This window comes from Mastigoproctus giganteus, chromosome 11 (assembly GCF_048544385.1).
Source record: "Mastigoproctus giganteus isolate SK-2022 chromosome 11, ASM4854438v1, whole genome shotgun sequence".
Lineage (NCBI taxonomy): Eukaryota > Metazoa > Arthropoda > Arachnida > Uropygi > Thelyphonidae > Mastigoproctus > Mastigoproctus giganteus.
In genome coordinates, this window is record NC_143585.1 from 136,708,444 (window position 1) to 136,722,986 (window position 14,543).

General features: G+C 36.1%; 1 protein-coding gene across 1 annotated transcript in view; it reads right to left on the minus strand.

Annotated features, from left to right (window-relative positions):
- LOC150078459 (neuroglian-like) overlaps window positions 1-14,543 on the minus strand; it is a 442,449-nt gene that overhangs the window by 78,632 nt on the left and 349,274 nt on the right. The window contains exons 18-19 of the mRNA XM_090385067.1: window positions 11,021-11,258; window positions 1,779-1,897 (exon numbers count right to left, since the gene is read on the minus strand). Of these exons, the coding sequence (XP_090241193.1) occupies window positions 1,779-1,897; window positions 11,021-11,258 (357 nt within the window). The remainder of the gene's footprint in view (window positions 1-1,778; window positions 1,898-11,020; window positions 11,259-14,543) is intronic.

Sequence of the window (14,543 nt, forward strand, 5' to 3'; positions counted from 1 at the left end):
ACACAAGTTAAACTAACAGGTCTATAGTTACTTGTGTCACCTTTTGAACCCCCTTTGTGAATTGGTGATATATAATCATCATATAATAAATTCTGCATTCCCCATATCAGTGGCACCATGTTTCTCTTATAGCTATAATATTAGCATATGATGACTTAACCAAAAACCAAATCAAATTTATTTAATATACTGATAGCATTAATGTACCAGCAAGTAAATGAGTGCCTTTTGTATTTTTAATAACTTTACACAGCCCATCTAATTCTTACTTCCCAGCAGGTTTTGTAATATTTCTTCCCTTTCTTTTCAGGCTAGTGCATGTCAAAGCAGAAGCAATGCAAGAATCTATTTCACTTCTAATTGTGGCTGCTTCAAACTATTGGTCTGTGCATACCCTCAAACTAGCAGTTTCTTGGCCAACATAACATTACCTTGAAATATTCATGCACCCTTCTATTTAAGTGTATCCCTTCCCTATAAATACGACCCCATCTGTTAATAAGCACTGGCCATGCTGGGAAAAATTCTATCCCATGAGCCTTACACTATCTCTCCAGGGCTGAAATGATTGACAAGACTCTAATCTTAAACTTTCCTCTTCTTGCAAAAGTACAAAACTTTCAAATTTCCTCTTATAGCAATTCCAGTGAAAAGTCCAGTTCTTAAGAAAAGTCCAGTCACTTTCAAATTCAACCCAAACTTGAAGGTTATCAACTCATACTTGTCAAGTAAAGCCTCAGAATGCTTGTGTTTAATGTCATTAGTACCATGCATAACAATATCATCTTTTGTGTCCTTAAAAGATGCTTATCATTTTACAATATCATTAACTTTTTTTCTCAGGCAGACATACTATACCCTGGTCCTATTCTGCCTGCATTCCACTATGCAGCCAGATGACATCTCCTATGGCATTATGTCCAGCTTGGCACTGTGTCCACACACACACACACACACACACACACACACACACACACACACACACACACACACACACACACACACACACACACACACACACACAATATGTGCACTAAAGTCTTGATTCATAGAAGAACTGCCATCAGCAATTCCTCTCCTCCCATTCAGCCGGACATCCTTACTGCTCTAGTCCTAAACCTGAATACTAAACTGCTAAAACAGTAACATCATGTGATACACCAGCACAACAGTAATAATATTATATTACACTATTCCCAACTACTATTACAATATATATATAAAACAAAATTTATAAAACACTATAATATTAATTATATATCAGCAGAACCTCACAAAAAAATATTCAAGAGTAACACTTATCCTCTAGGTCTTCCCACCATACCTTAAATATTTGATGCTCATGATGGCAATGGTTGACTTTACTTTTATGTTTAACTTTCTAAATATTTAGATAAATACAAAAATAAATAAAACTCCATAATTAAGGCACTATTCCTTTATTACAGAAGGCGACATTTGTCAAGTGAAAAATCTCCAAATTGCATGTAAATCCCAATGCTAAATATGCAACAGAATCTTTCAATTTATTTATTTTTTTTAACTGATGTGTTTAGTACTTCTTTTTGAGAAAGTGAATTGTTCATACAATTCAGCATGTATGTCAAATTTATATTGTAAACTCAGCTGATGTAAATTTATATCAAGAAAAAAATTTTCTTGTTTTAAATTATTCACATAAGGGTAATTACCTTAACACTTGAAATCAAGATTTCCCATACAATTCACTTGAATTTTATAAACTAAAATATTTCTGATAATGAACAGCAATATGTTACCTTATATCCTCGGAAATGACCTCTAACAGACTCTGGAGATACAGGATCCCATGAAAATGTGGCTGAACGAGCATCATGAATTAATAAGCTTTTAAAATTTTTTGGAGCTAGCTGTGGTACTGAAAACAAATAAGAAAAAGAAATAATAAATAACATCACTTTTATTTTAGTTTTTATATATGCAGTCTATGGTTAAGGGCTCAAACAACTAGGTTAAGTTATTTGACTTAACAAGCTGACTGAATTACAACAAATTTTAGTTAATAATTTTAGTTCCCAGTAAAACAAAGAAGTGATACTTTAGCTCTAATATTTTTTGGGATGACACTATATGATACATTTTATGTAGTAGGGTCTAAGAGCTGCAAAAATATCTAATAATAATGGCCAGATACAGCTCAGTGGAGAGTAACTTGCCACATGTGATCTGGATTTTCTAGTGTCATTTAAAAATGAATTCTGCTAAGTAAAAATTATTATTTTTAAATTTTATATTTTTAAATAGGGATATTTTTCAAAAAAGTAAACATTTTAAATATTAAGGATCAACTAATGGGAAGAAATATTTAACAAATCAAATAGCCATATAATTATACTAGTAGTAGGAAATGATGCAAGGAAGTAAGCTTATAGAGAATTAGAAAAAAAAAAAAAAAAAAACAATAACTGTTCACTCCTTTAAATTTATCAAACCACTATCCACTTCTGCAACACCAGAAAAAAATTTGTTCTGATAGTCAATTACTCTCTATCTGAAAGCAAATTTTTTCACATCTATCCTGCAACCATTATTATCTTGTGGACTAACATTATTAGTCCACTGTCTTTGTGAACTAATAATGTTAGTCCACAAAGACAGTGGTCATTAATAACCACTCTTTGTTTAATTAAAAGTTATATATTTTTTTAAATAACAAAAAAATATAATTTGAAACATTATTGAAAAGATGAAATTCTAGTTCCTCATAGTACACAATACTAAGCAAAAGTGTGACTTTTAAATTTCAACTGTTATTGTATTTCTATACGATAAATTTTCTTTTGCGTCTAGCCTGCAAATCATCATGATCTTAGTGAAATAAAATAAAGGTTGCTCTAACACTGTTTTAGAAAAAACACAGTGTGATCAGGGCTATACTTATGAACAGGCATATGAGGTGCTGGCCTCGGGACTCACCACAGAGGGGGTCCTCACATGGCCTCTGTAATCTCAAATTTTTAAAGTGATTTCTTTTTTTAATGACCTGATCTAAACTAGGGCCCACTTGTACCTACCACGTAAACAGAGACAGGTGAAATTTACTGAAAGTGTGGATGACTCATTTCTGTAATTTTTGCGAAAGAACAGATTAATTTCCAGAATAAAGGAAAATCACTCTCTCCTAATTCTCTAATAAGGTATAACAGTAGAACACAGGTTGACCACGGCATATTATCCGTGTTGGGAATATGCCTTAATCTTTTTCACTGGCTATGGACACAAGAAAGCAGTTAACCACCATGACTTCTCAGAACAGTACGTGGGAGTTGGTTGTAAATGTGTTACAGACACCACTAAATTGTGGAATGCCCCTTTAGTTTCTCAATTCGTGCATTCTACAGCAGCAGCAACAGTACTATTGCCTAAAGGCCAGAGATGTGAACAATGTGTACCCAGGTCTCACGAAATCTGTTCGTTATATGGAAACTATTTTAATTGAACCACCCATATATTTCAGAATCTATATAAGCTCAGATCCAAAAACTGTAAAATTTAGTTTAATTTAGCAGTTAATAATGCAGCAAAAATATGAATCTGGAGCATATAAATGAAAGAGGCAATGAGAAAAGAAGATCAAATTCAAAAACAAAACAGATCGGTAAAAATAATTTGGTTTTTTTTTCTGATTATATTTATATATGCAATTTTTTTGGACTCTGGTATCTTTAAAGGGGATCCCACAAGAGCTCAGTGCCTCAGGCCCCAAGAAATGTAATTACGGTCCTGAGTTCAAGACCTACCTTTTTTGATGTACTGCACTGGTATTGATTAATTTGGTGTAATTAAACAAGAAAGCAATACGAATTTACTATACAAACAAAAACATATTCAATATATAAGCCCTGTACCTCCAAGACCATTTGTAAACACTGATTTAAGTTTTTCATGACTGCAGCTAGTCCACTTCTCAGTCCATCTGCCTAATTTTTCTAGGTCTTGTTGCAGTAGTGTGCTCTAATTTTCTCATTAACCACCCAGCCAACCTTTGTATCAACTGGGTTGAGCAAATTAAATGCTCATGGCATCTTTACTATTCCTTGGAATGGAGAAATTTAAAATGAAATTGCATATCTATTTTGAAATGAAAGTTGCAGGATAGATATGCAGGAATTTGCTTTCAGTTCAAGATTGTTGAAGTACAGGCTGACCTCAATTAACACGATTAATTCGTCCCGCAAGCGCTAAACAGAAATGTGTTAATTGAATATAATAATCAATAGGGAAAATTATAATTGGTCCTTGACCTTCAGGAATGTCCATAAAGAATTTTAAAAATACCTTTTAAATAACTTTTTAACTGTATACAATGTAAAAGATAATGAAAATAATTATGGAATTAAATGTTTATTGCATGAAACAGTGGTTCCCAAACTGTGCAATGTGGAATATTTTAAATTTTCGAGGGAAACACAGGGATACTCGACATCTGTCGGACACTGCGCAAACTACTAGCTCAAGGTAGTTCACAGTTTCAACATTTCTTATTAAGTTGTTTTGATCTAACTACTTAATAAACGGAACTGTTAGGTATTTCTTTTGGTCTGGGTGCACTGTGAAAAAATTACTGAGACACTAAGGGTGCCATGAACTGAGAAAGTTTGGGAACCTCTGACACAATGAAGAAATGATTTTTTATGGAAATATTTGAACAGAGTCATTTAAACAGTGTTGACTTTCTCTTTTCTTCAATTGATTTCCGATAGCCGACAACAATCTTCTCTGGGCTCTGGCGAAATAAATATCGCAGAGCACCTCAAACCTTTCATTTGAGGTTCTCTGCAATATGAAAGATTTCATCTAGTTCTTTTACCATTATCTCCTTCACGGCAACATTTTAAATGCAGACTTGCATTTAAAAATTAAAATTTTTATATGCAAGTCTGCATTGACTTTATTAGCGGGAGACAAACAAGTAACACATCTTCTTCTGATTGTTGATGGAACATGTTGAGGCGGGCAGCAGGCAAATGTTGGTTTACTGCCCGTCCGACGCACGGTAAGCTTAACGCGTGATTCAAATCTTTTTCAACTATCACATAAAAAAAAAAGATCGTGTTAAATGGAAATTTGCATTGCATAAAGTGAAAAGTGGTATAATTTTTTCAAATAGTGGTAACTGAAAAATGCGTTAATCGAACTCGTGTTATGCGAGGCCTGGTTGTAATTGATTGTTGGAATAAACCTCCATCTGGTTTCGTGGAAGTGGAGAGTTTGGATAAATTTAAATGACTGGAAAATGAATTTTTTTTTTTTTTTAAATGACTTGATGCCTTACCATTTTGCCTCTACTAATGTTAACAGCTACAGGTTATTCCCTGTGGGTCAAAGTCTTATTGCTTGCACTGACTGTGGAAGTTTTAGAGTAAAGTCTAGTATATCATACTGTGGCCAACAATTTCTGTGTATGCAAGATTCAAAGAGGGAGTGAGGAATTGAAACTTTTGGCACTTTGATGGACAACTTTGAGTGTATGTTAATAGTTACACTGATGTTTCTGAAAGAGTAACTCAGGGTTCACTTAAACACTGGACCCTACTCTCATGCATCTAACTCCAGGAACAGATCACTAGCAGCAAAAGATGCTGGTTCCACAGGTGATTACAATTCAAAGTGATTCAATTATTACTGAGATGGTGTAACAGAGGTAGCTGGAACAGGACCATCATCCTGGAATATTGCCGGGGCCAATTGTTAATGATATTGTAGAACAATTATCCTCCTTTTAACTTGTTGTGAACATTGGTTTAAAATCAGAGGAGCAAGTGCATTTGTGTATAGCATTTTATATATAGGCATACCTCGCTTTAAGGTGCTGTGCTAATATGGCACTTTTCAATTATATTCATGTTTACTATTTTCGGTGCTTGCCTTGCTCTTAAGAAGGTTTTTGGCAGTGGTGCGCACATCAGCCGACTCTGAGCTGAATCGAGTGAGTCAACCAGAGCCAATTTGTTACCTGTGTTCAGTCTGTTTACAGCATTTGCGCACTTCGTGTTTCAGTATCATATTCTGGCAATCATCAAAATTTTTCAAACTTTTTACTTGTGTTATTGTTATTATAGTAATTATTAATTACAGTACAATGGTTCTTAAGTGTAGTGCTAGTGAAAAGAAGAGTCACAAGCCTCTTACTTTAAATCAAAAGCTAGAAATGATTAAACTTAGTGAGAAAGACATGTTGAATGCCAGGATAGGCCGTAAGCTAGGTTTGGCATGCCAAACCTAGCTTACAGCCTATCCTTCTGAACATTCTGAAAATCCTAGTGCCCTCAAGGCTTATGCTAAAGCTAGCCAGCCTGTGTATTTTAAATCAAACAACAAAGCCTGGATGACAGCAGATCTGTTTATTAGGTGGTTTACTGAATATTTTAAGCCCACTGTCGAGGCCTACTGCCGAGTAAAAAAAAAATTCTTTTCAAGATATTACTGATTAGTGACATTGCACCTGGTCACCCAAGAGCTCTGATCGAGATGTACGAGGAGATTAATGTTGTTTTCCTGCCTGCTAACACAACATCTATTCTGCAGCCCATAGATCAAGGAGTAATTGTTGCTTTCAAGTAAGTCCTATTATTTAAGATGGACATTTGTTAAAGCTATAGCTGCCTTAGATAGTGATACCTCTGATGGGTCTAGGCAAAATAAATTGAAAGCCTTCTGGAAAGGATTTACCATTCCAGATGCCATTAAGAACATTCGTGATTCATGGGGAGAGGTCAAAATATCAACATTAAAAGGAGTTTGGAAGAAGTTGATTCCCACCCACATGGATGACTTCGAAGGGTTCGAGACTTCAGTGGAGGAAGTGAACTGCAAATATGGTGGAATGGTAAGAGAACTAGAAGTGGAGCCTGAAGATGTGGCTGAATTGCTGGCACCTCATGATCAGCCTTTAACAGATGAAGACTTGCTTTTGGTAGATGAGAAAAAAGGTTACTTCTTGAGATGGAATCTATTCCTGACAAAGATCCAGTGAGCACTGCTGAAATGATAATGAAGGATTTAGAACACTGCGTTGGCTTACTTGATACAGTAGTGGCAGGCTTTAAGAGGACTGATGCCAATTTTGAAAGAAGTTCTGAGTAAAATACTACCAAACAGTATAGCATGCTACAGAGAAATCCTTCACAAAAGGAAGCATCAGTCAATGAAGCACCTTATTTGTGTCTTATTTTAAGAAAGTGCCACAGCCACCCCAACCTTCAACAGCAAGTAGCCCAACCGTTCAACAGCCATCAACATCAAGGCAAGACTCTCTCTCCACCAGCAAAGAAAATAAGATTTGTTGAAGGCTCAGGCGATAAAGCTCCACTATCTCCTTTGGCCTTTCTTCCATAATTACTTCTTCTAATATGTTCATCTGTCAGTCACCATAAGCAAAGGACAAAAATATTTTAAGGTTAACAATACAGTACTGTAGCATTTTTTTTTTATTTATTATTTTTACTTTTGCATCATTTTTTTAGGCCTAGTGCTATTGTGCACTTAATAAATGATAGCATAAATATGTTTTTAGGTTTTTATATGGCAAGTGAAAAAAAAGGCTGTGATTCGCTTTATGGCGGTGGTCTGAAACCTAACCCAGTGTATTAGTGAGGTGTGCCTTTATGTAGAATTAAGATTTTTGTGATAAACTACAATAGTTGAAAATTGGAAACTTTGAAAAATTGTTCTTAATTATGATACTATATAGAATAACAATATCAAAAATTATCTTTAGAAACAATAGCTTTGCTATTCAGAAAAAAAAAAAAAAAATTATTTTCCTCTAGCTGTCTTAAGGCAGCTTTCACTTGCTTCTCAACCAACAGCTGACAGCTCTATGGAAAATTAAACGTATTATTTATTAAGCCCACTCCAGCCTCACCTTTGGAGTCGGCATAATACATTTTTTACAAATAATTTTTTTATAGCTATACTTCTCCAATGAAAAATATAATTAATGATGCAAACTGAATGCTTTTACCATACTTGAGGAATACTAAAATTTCTATATTTTTTAAAAAATTCAAACACATTTTCCTGCATTAGTTGATGTTGCATATTTAATGTATGTGCCCATTCAAAAAATATTCAAAGGATAAGGTACAAAAAAGGTGATTTTTTATACATGAAAGTATTAATAAACCTTAAACAAAGGAATGAGGAGTGTCACTTCATAGCTGAGAAAATGTCATGGACTCCATGTGAAAGTGTCTGGAATTTTGTCTAGGCATACTCGCAGGATAGCCTTCACTGTTTGGCATTAGCTTAGCTTTGCCTACACTTGACAAAAGGACTGCTTTTGTAAAGATGGGATACAAATGAATAGAAGATGGAATAATATTTGCTGATGCCACAGAAGCAGTGATAAGTGTTTGAGAAACTCATAGCATATGGAGGCGGCAGGTTACACAAGAAAATAACTTTACTGTGGCTAAAAGCTCAGGTAGGCTCAATTATTCTTACAAGCCAGTATTTGGCCTCCCAAAACACTGCATTAAACTTATACTTGAAAACATGAATGTAAAGTTGGTAATATCAGGCAGCGGAAATGGATTATGAGAAGACAGGATTTATTACTGGAACATTAGCCTTCACTGTTTGGCATTATTATTATTATTATTAGCCATATGGTACAAGGAAGCCTGAGGCTTATGCTGTGCCAGCCAAAAAAAAAAAATTCCCCGAGTTACCCTGAGAGAGAGAGAGAGAGAGAGAGAGAGAGAGAGAGAGAGAGAGAGAGAGAGAGAGAGAGAGAGAGAGAGAGAGAGAGAGAGAGAGAAAGGAATCACCAAGAAAGAGAAGAATGATGATATCCAGCTCAGGACCCTGGGTTTGCCAAGCCCATACTCACCAGATGAGTATGGGCTTGCTCAGCTTTGTTCCTTACTGATGTCTAGCTGAGCTTTGTTCCTTACTGATGTCTTTTAATATTCATAAAACGATAGATGTTTTGTGCAAGATACAGATTATATTTACCCATATAAATAATATCAAAGTAACAATGAAACTGGCTAATAGAACATATATAGAAGTAAGTAAGTAATAGATCACATTTTAATTTGATTGCTAGAACAATCTGATTTAGATTTTTAAGTTTCTCAGAAACATAGTCTCCCTCTCTCTCTCTCTCTCTCTTCTCTCTCTCTCCCTCCCCCCTCCCCTGTCCCACAAATATAATGGTAGGAAAAACAATGAAACATGATAACAGGAGAAAACTTCTGTATATTTAATTCTTAAATTGATAACAATTCCAAAAAAAGTCTCTAGTTTTCAGCATATTTTAAAGCAAGTAAGTATATATTCAGCAAAAAAGGGTGTCTAGAATATAGTTAATGAAAGGTATGACACTGTCATGTCTGAAGAAACAGTTTTTAAAAGCAGGTTCTTTAAACCTGCAATAATTGAACATTTTGCTGTATTGTAAAAAAACAACATATAACCAATAAATAATACAAGGGTATTCATTTTAAACAACAGTCCACAGAAATGCAAATGACGTTGCATAAAAGAATGTTTTAGATATGACATCTACAAATAACACTCCTTATTCTGTGCATGGTGTCACTATCTGTTGATAATCTGTAAAACTATGAATGCACATGCACAGTGCAAGCAACTAATGAACACTGCACTTAGCATGAAGGGGCATGTGTTCATGGTGAAATATTTGCTCAAAATAGTCATTGAAGACTACGCAACGTGCTTTTTTATGGACAATTTCAATGTCATAAGACAACACCAAAATCTGTAATATGAGTGCTTGTGAAAGTTGTGAGTCATGTTCTCATGTCAACTGTTGTGACCAAGAAACATTCAGCACAGGTTAGGTGTAGCTTGGTAGCAAGTCAATGTAAGTCACTATGATAGCTTTCACAGCAAAAGGGAATGTTATACAGCAGTTGCCATGCAGCAGTGATGAAATTAAAACTGTTTCCATATAAAGTGCATACCATACAGTAACTTTTGCCACCAGACTACGGAAAACAAAACCATTACTGTGAATGGTTACTGGAGAAATGGTGGATGAAGGCCTAGTTTCATCTGATTGGATAAATAAATTTTCAGAATTCTCATCTGTGACATATGGAAAATCTCTATACAGCATATGAAGTTTACCTACATCCTATAAAGTTTGTTGTGTGGTGTGCAATGACCTGCTACATGAATGTTGGGTCCATCTTTTCCGCAAAAAATATAATTTCCTCAGAGTTACTTTGACACTGTCTATGAATTCCTCAGTAGAAAATACATGGCTTCAGCAAGATAGCAAAACAAATTACACTTGTATGCATCTATATGGTCAAGCTATACCTTTTCTTCAATGATTACATAATTCAAAAGGAATATGGCCATCATTCAGTTTGTCACAGGCTTCTTTCTGTGGGGTCACATCAACATTAATGCCTCACGATAATCTACACATTTTGCTCACGATAATAAACACACTCTGGAAGAACTGAAAAGCAACATATCCAGAATCATTTCTAACATTATTCCCAATATGCTGCAGACAGTGTTTTCAGAGATTACTCATCATGGTCAGTTATACTGTGATCATGATGGTGATAATTTTTACATTTTTTTGACAAATTTAGTAGTGTCAGAGAATATGGAATATTACTTGTAAATTTAATATCTTTTGCACCCTTTTACTTGAAGCTATTTGCAATTTTAGGAGGTGTCGTTTAAAATGATCACATTACTCTGTTATACAAGTATTTAGGGGGGAGCCACATGTTATAACCCCTCGCTGTGATTTGGTTAGGAGTGGGGGTGAAGGGAGGCTTGGTTATACTTGTGATGAATTAAATCCAAAGAAATGCAATTAATATAATTAAATAATGACGGGTATATAAATATGCAGTGAACCAGTTGCATGTACTTGTTACATTTATACTTGCAATCTTACTGTAATAAGAAATTGGCTATTTGGAAATATCTCACACAGCTATTAAAGTCACACTAATAAATTAAAAGTAAATATCCATTTCCCTACCATCTTCTCCAGAGTAACCAATTACTTCTGTAGCTGCTACATGAGCCTGTCCTTTGCGATTGTGAGCTTCTACTTTTAGTCTATAGGGTTTGAAAGTTGGCTGATCTTCAATAACTAGCTGACTTTGCTTCCAATCTTTAATTTCCTTTACTTCCCAACTAGCTTTTGGGATATCTTCTCTTTTCCAAAATATTTTATAGAAGAACTCAGGAGCATTCTGCTCAATTAAAGGCATTGGCTAATTAAAGGAAAGAGAGAAAGATTTAATTAAGCTTGAAGAGGCCATTACATGGAAGTACTCATAAGTAAGAATATTTAACAAACCACAATTTTCTACATGAAATCACTAATTAGTTTATTGGTGTACAAGGTCAAACTGGACTTTTATAATTAAATCTGAAATGTAGCCAATTTTATCTAATTATCAGAACCGTTTGAGTCTAATTGTATGAATTTCCCAATGAATGCCAGTGGCATCCTTCCTCTTGCTTGGACTACTCACTTGAGGGGGCATAAATTCAAACTGAGGAAGGATGGTTGCAGGATAGATTGTATAAATTAGCTTTCAGTTAGGCAGGTAGTTGATTGTTGGAACAAACTTTCACCTGGTGTTGTGGAAGTAGGTAGTATGAATAAATTCAAAGAAGAACTGGAAAAACCATTACATGGATTGGATAAGTGACGTGGGAAGTGAAGTGGTGTTTTTTTTTTTTTTTTTTATAATCAGTGATCACTGATTTATGACCATCTCCATCCATAATGGACTATGCCACATAACTTTGCAGTATAAAAAAACCAAACAGCTTCCTATGCATTTTGCATCTGGTCCTGCAAGTCAAAGTGATAAAGTAACAGTTATGGGGCATAGTAAAGATATCACAGAATTTCAAAAGGGCATGATTGTGGGGGTTTGCGCATTGGTTAATTGTTACTGCAGTTAAAGTGTACAAAGATTGGTGTCAAAAGTCAAACCACCTCCACTGACAGAACCATAAAGGATTATGCAAAGTGGATGTTCATGGTAAGCAAGGGGTGCAGTGTGCTGTAGAGGTTCAACAGCAAGTTACTGTGTGACAGCTGGCACTGCAATACAATATTGTTGTTTGTTATTTGGTTTTTAAGAGCATTAGCAACTAAGGCCATATTGCTCCAGGAATATGCGGTGGTCATTCCCTGACCTTTCCGCATCCTCCGTATTTGGTGGTGATAGGCTCGAACCCCGGTCTGATCAAGAAGCATGTGCTACGCACTGCTGCTCCTTCCCACCTGGCTATGGAGGGGCCAATACAATATTGTGAATGCAAGAATAATATCCCACACAATGATACACTGCATGCTCAGACATATGGAGTACCACAGCAGACGACCCAAGAGCCACTTTCTCCTCACCACTGATTGTCATCGATGGCAAATGCTGTGATGTCAACAACACGCTTGTTGAACACTGATGGCCTGGAAACAAGTTTGCTGGTCAAATGAGTCCAAATACTTGGTGCAACACACTGATGGATGCCTTCATGTGCAGCACAAGCAACACGAGTCTGTGGACCCATTGTGTATGGTGCCTACTATCCAGGCAGGTGGACTGTGTTTGTTTAATATGGGGCATGTTTTGCTGACAAGAACTAGAACCTCTGGCACATATGGACCAATGTTTCAGTGGTAAGGTCTGCCAGCAGCTATTGGGAGACCATGTGCACCCTGCCACATTGCATTTTTTCCCCCAAAGAGAAATGGGATCTTCCAAGATGATAATGTGGCATGTCATTGGGCCTGCACTGTACATGAGTAGTTCCAGGAACACAATGAAGATATCACCCATTTTGACTGGCCTCCAAATTCACCTGACCTCAATCGAACTGAACACCTGTGGGATGCTTTGAAATGGGAAGTGAGGCATATGGACACACAAACATCTATTCTGACATTATAGAAAGCTTTGCAGGCAGCATGGTTGCCTGCAAAGCTTTCTATATCCTTCCTGATTGCTATGAACATCTTCAGACATGTAGTCAATGCCTAGGCGAATAGTGGCTGTTATCCATGTAAATGGGCCGACCGGGCTAGCCGAGTGGGTAAAGTACCTGCCCGGCAAACCAAAGGTCGCGGGTTCGATTCCCGCCTCAGGCTTGGATCAAAGTACTGCAAAAACCTTGGGAGGTGCAATATGGCCACAGAAGCCGATGCGCCAACAACTACCAAATCAAAAAAAAAAAAAACATGTAAATGGTTACTCAATACGGTAGGTGGTCATAATTCAGTGATCATTTAGTGTATATAGAATTTTATAATTGTTTCCTTTATATTGCTAAAATAGGAGATGGCATGAAAACTACTATTTTAAACTAAATCTAGCCTTTTTTGCAAAAAAAGAAAAAAAAGCTGAATGGTGAGCTCTGTATACCAACATGTCTGCTGGCATGAAGTTTTTTGCTGACACCAAAAAGACTATTATGAGAAACTTTATTATTAAAAAGAATGTACTCACATGCCAACAGTTTAGATGAGAAGGCTGAAAAGTTTTTAGCCTCTTACAGATGGTATGCTGGAAAGTTGTGAAAATCCATTTTTTTCCAACATACTCTTCCCCCCTCCTTAAGTAACACACTTTTTGGCACCATCCACTAGCTTTTGTAACTCACTCAAATAAAATTCAGAGAATTTTGACTCAAACTAGTTGTTGACTGCATCCATCATAGCATTGTCACTGCTGAGCTTCTGTTCTTTCAAGTTCTTTTTGAGATTTGGAAATAGAAAATAGTCCAATGGAGCCAAATCTGATGGGTAGGGCAGATTCTGTAATAGCTCCAACCCACAGTTACGTAGTGTTGCATGAGTCACAAACACTTTGTGCGTCGATGCAATGCTTGATGTAGGATGACTCCTTTGGCCAATTTCCCCATGTCTCAGCTTCAATTCCTTGCAGGAAATAGGTTTTAGTAGGTTACAATAATACTCGGCACTGACAGTTGCCCTCATTCCAGGAAATCAACCATGATCACTCCTTCTGCTTCCAGAAGATGGATGCTGTGACTTTCCCAGCTGCCTTCTGCACTTGAAACTTTTGAGGAGGGAGAGAAGAGGGATGCTTCCATTCTTTCAAACGTTCTTTTGTTTCTGGGTTGAAGTGGTGCACCCACATTTTGTCCACAATGACATACTACCCCCAAAAACTGAGCTTCATTAGCTTAAAAATGTTGCACAATCTCATGACAACACCTCACACTCCTGTTTCTTATCTGCATTCAGTGCTATAGGGACCCACCTCAAAGAAATCTTCATTATTGAAACAATCACCACAATATCATGAGCTCAATTATGGAAGATGATGAATGTAGTCTCAATGTGCTTCAATGTTTTTCTGTAGTCTTGTGTAATCATGTCATGAATGGCATCCACATTTGTAGGTGCTGATATAGTTAGTAACAAGCCTCCCACTGCAGTTGCATTTCAACACTGTCTCATCCATGCTTAAATTCTATAATTTTTGACTGTGGCATATGAAAGACAAGATTCTCCTAAT